We start from the raw sequence: 3,014 nt of genomic DNA, 5'->3' as shown, positions 1-3,014 counted from the left end.
TGCGGGTCTATCCTTGGTGGGACCTTCGAGTTCCTCGCGGATAGGGTCGCATATTGGGCGTGACATCTTTTGCTAGTTTAATTAAAAAAGGTAGGGAACAAATTTAAGATGCGGATTTGGTGAACATGGGTGCGCGCGCACCCTTTATGAATAGTAAATTTGAAAAAATACTAGAAAAATCAAAAAAATTCTGAATTTATTTTTATAATATACATATTCAACCGGTATACTCGCATATGAAGTTTCACGAAGAAATCACATCCGTGGTAATCTGGGCAAAAATGACAAAATTGAAGCTATATAAAAACACTATTTAATGAATAGTATGGTCGCATTTGTATTTCCTTCACTAAGAATACCATGGGTGTCAATACATCATGAAACTTCACACGTGAGTAGAATGATCGACTAAGTTTCATACTGCGAAATTGCAGATTTTTTTATTTTTTTAGTATTTTTTATGAATTTACTATTTACGTGGGTGCGTGCGCACCATGTTCACCTTTGTATTTTCGACAAATTACAGCATTACTTGTGAAGATGCCCCGGGCAGTTCAGAGTAAACGCTGACTTACACAAAATTCACTGCCCCTTGAAGATAAACAAAATTCACCGCGCTACAGAACATCAAACTCTGACCCAGTGACCAGTGCGATGCCATCGCTGTTCTGTCACGAGCGAGCTTCGCACGTCCGACCACGCCGTTTCCTTGCAGAACTGCTCAGACACGCGATGGCCATCGTAGCGTAGCGTTGGAAGTTAGAGCAGGCGGTCACATGAAGACTGGCAGGAAGCAGCAGCCGCTTTCTCATGGAAGCATTTGACAAGATGTTGCCCTCTCCCTCTGTCTCTGCGCAGCCGAGACAACGGCACGGATACGGATACCCCAGCCAGACAGCCACGAGCTGCTACCGCTGCTGCGCTCTCTGCGCACCCGGACGAGGACGAGGACGAGTGCCGAAAGCGACCGACCCCCGCTGCCCAAACAACGCACACGCCCCCATCCGACCGTCCGCCCGCGTCCACCCAAGCATCCAACGGGCCGCGTCGAGCCGGGGGCGGGGGCCCCGCCAGCGACGCGGGCAGGACAAAGCCTCGTAAACCGAGCGCGCGCACCACTCGCTCCACCTTCGAAACCTTTCCCGTGCTCCAACGCGCGCTCGTGCAGTGCGGGTGCGTGCTCTGCCTCCGCCTCTGCCTCTGCTCGTCCGTGGGCATGGCCGCCACCTTCGCCGCCTCTCGCCTCCTCCTCCTGCTCATCCGCGTCGTGGCCACCGCCTCCTTCGCGTTCGGGCTCGCCGGCCGCGCGCAGCTGGACCCGCAGCAGCTACTGGCGCTGCGCGCGCTCGGCCTCGGCGCGCACCGCGCCGGCGACCCCTGCGACGCGGACGGCGCCGTGGCCGCGTCCTGCGACGCGGGGGCGCCGTTCCGGCGCGTGACGTCGCTCGCCCTCACCAACTGCTCCGACACCACCTCCGTCTCCGCCGCGGCGCTCGAGGCGCTCGCGCCGTCGCTCCGCGCGCTCGCCTTCTCGGACTGCCCCGCCGCGCCGCCGCGGCTCCTCCCGCCGGAGCAGCTCGCCGTGGGTCTCCTGTCCTTCTCCTGCACCGCGTCTCTCGGCCGCCTCTCCGCGGTGTGGCTCTCCCGCCTCGCCAACCTCACCGAGCTCACCGTCGCGGACACCCCTCTCGCCACCGGCTCCCCGTCCGAGCTGGCCGTGGTCATCTCCCACATGGACCACCTCAACCGCCTCACCATTTCCAACGCCAACCTATCCGGCTTCCTCCCGCACCACTGGCACTGCCCCAACCTGACGCACCTCGACCTCTCCGGCAACCGCATCGCCGGCGCCATCCCCGACACCATCACCCACCTTGGCGGCATCACCCACCTGAACCTCAGCTCCAACGTTCTCAAAGGGCAGATCCCCACACACATCGGTGACCTCATTTGGCTCACCACCGTGGACCTGTCCAACAACTCCCTCTCCGGCGGCATCCCGGAGACCGTCTCCACGCTGCCCGAGCTGGAGGTGCTCAACCTGGGCTCCAACCGGCTCAACGGCAGCATTCCGCCGTTCTTGTCCAAGATGAGGGGCCTCAAGGAGCTCAACCTGGAGAACAACGACTTCGACGGCGTGGTGCCGTTCAGCGCCAGGTTCTTGTCGCGGCTGCGGGTGTTCAGGGCGGCCGGGAACGGCAAGCTGTGCTACAACAGGTCGGAGCTCTCCGCCGAGGTGGCCGTGGGGGTGGCGCCGTGCGACAAGTACGGGTTCCCGGTCACGGCTCCCCCGGCGACGGCGCAGTCGGAGAAGAGCACGGCGGACTACGACGACGGCGGCAGTGACGGCGACGCGGACGGCGACGCCGACGCTCGTGGCGGCCCCAGCGCAGTGGTTCTCGGGCTCGCCATTGGTCTGTCCTGCTTGGCGTTCGTGGTCATCTTGGTCGTCTGCCTCTGCAAGGTGTGCCGATGAGATGCCATGCGGGAGCGTCTCGTGAACTTTTTGTTGCTTCTCTTGTGTTGACGAGGTTGGCTTACCACTGCACGTTGAATAGTCGAATCCGAATTTTGCTGTCGCTGTGTGGTGTAACAGTGCATGTTGCCCTCCTAAACCAGCATAGATCAACTGATCAGTCGAAAAAAATGGCGAAAAATACTACGAAGAGCCGCATTTGCAAAGCAGGGTATTTGCTGGCCAATGTCGTTGTTATTATTCAGTGTTGCCTTTGTCCCGTAATCGCATTGTTCTACTAACTGTATGTATTCACTGCAGTATCACAAATTCATACGAGTAAAACAGCTATGCATGTGGGCAAAGGGCATTCACGTGTGTGCTCAAAACAGCCAGAATCTTATGGACATCAGTTCAGTTTCGGGAAGAAAAAAAAATCTCGTGTTCTAAAGGGATTACTGTACAAAGCATGCCCCGTCTGCCAGTTCTAAACCAGACGTGTAGATACCGGACCCTCTCAGCCTGTCCGCACTGCATGTCACAAACTGATGTCCCTCCA

The 3,014-nt window shown here is 57.8% G+C and overlaps 1 protein-coding gene across 1 annotated transcript; it reads left to right on the top strand.

Moving 5' to 3' along the window:
- Positions 1–732: 732 nt before the first annotated feature.
- Positions 733–2,757, top strand: LOC109767286 (receptor-like protein 51). Its single transcript, XM_020326052.2, has 2 exons — positions 733–746; positions 859–2,757. Exons 1-2 carry the CDS (start codon positions 733–735, stop codon positions 2,474–2,476), a joined length of 1,632 nt encoding a protein of 543 aa, XP_020181641.1. The 3' UTR covers positions 2,477–2,757.
- The last annotated feature ends 257 nt before the right edge of the window (positions 2,758–3,014 follow it).

Source organism: Aegilops tauschii, chromosome 3 (assembly GCF_002575655.3).
Source record: "Aegilops tauschii subsp. strangulata cultivar AL8/78 chromosome 3, Aet v6.0, whole genome shotgun sequence".
Taxonomy (NCBI): domain Eukaryota; kingdom Viridiplantae; phylum Streptophyta; class Magnoliopsida; order Poales; family Poaceae; genus Aegilops; species Aegilops tauschii.
This window is presented reverse-complemented; position numbering and strand designations above follow the sequence as displayed.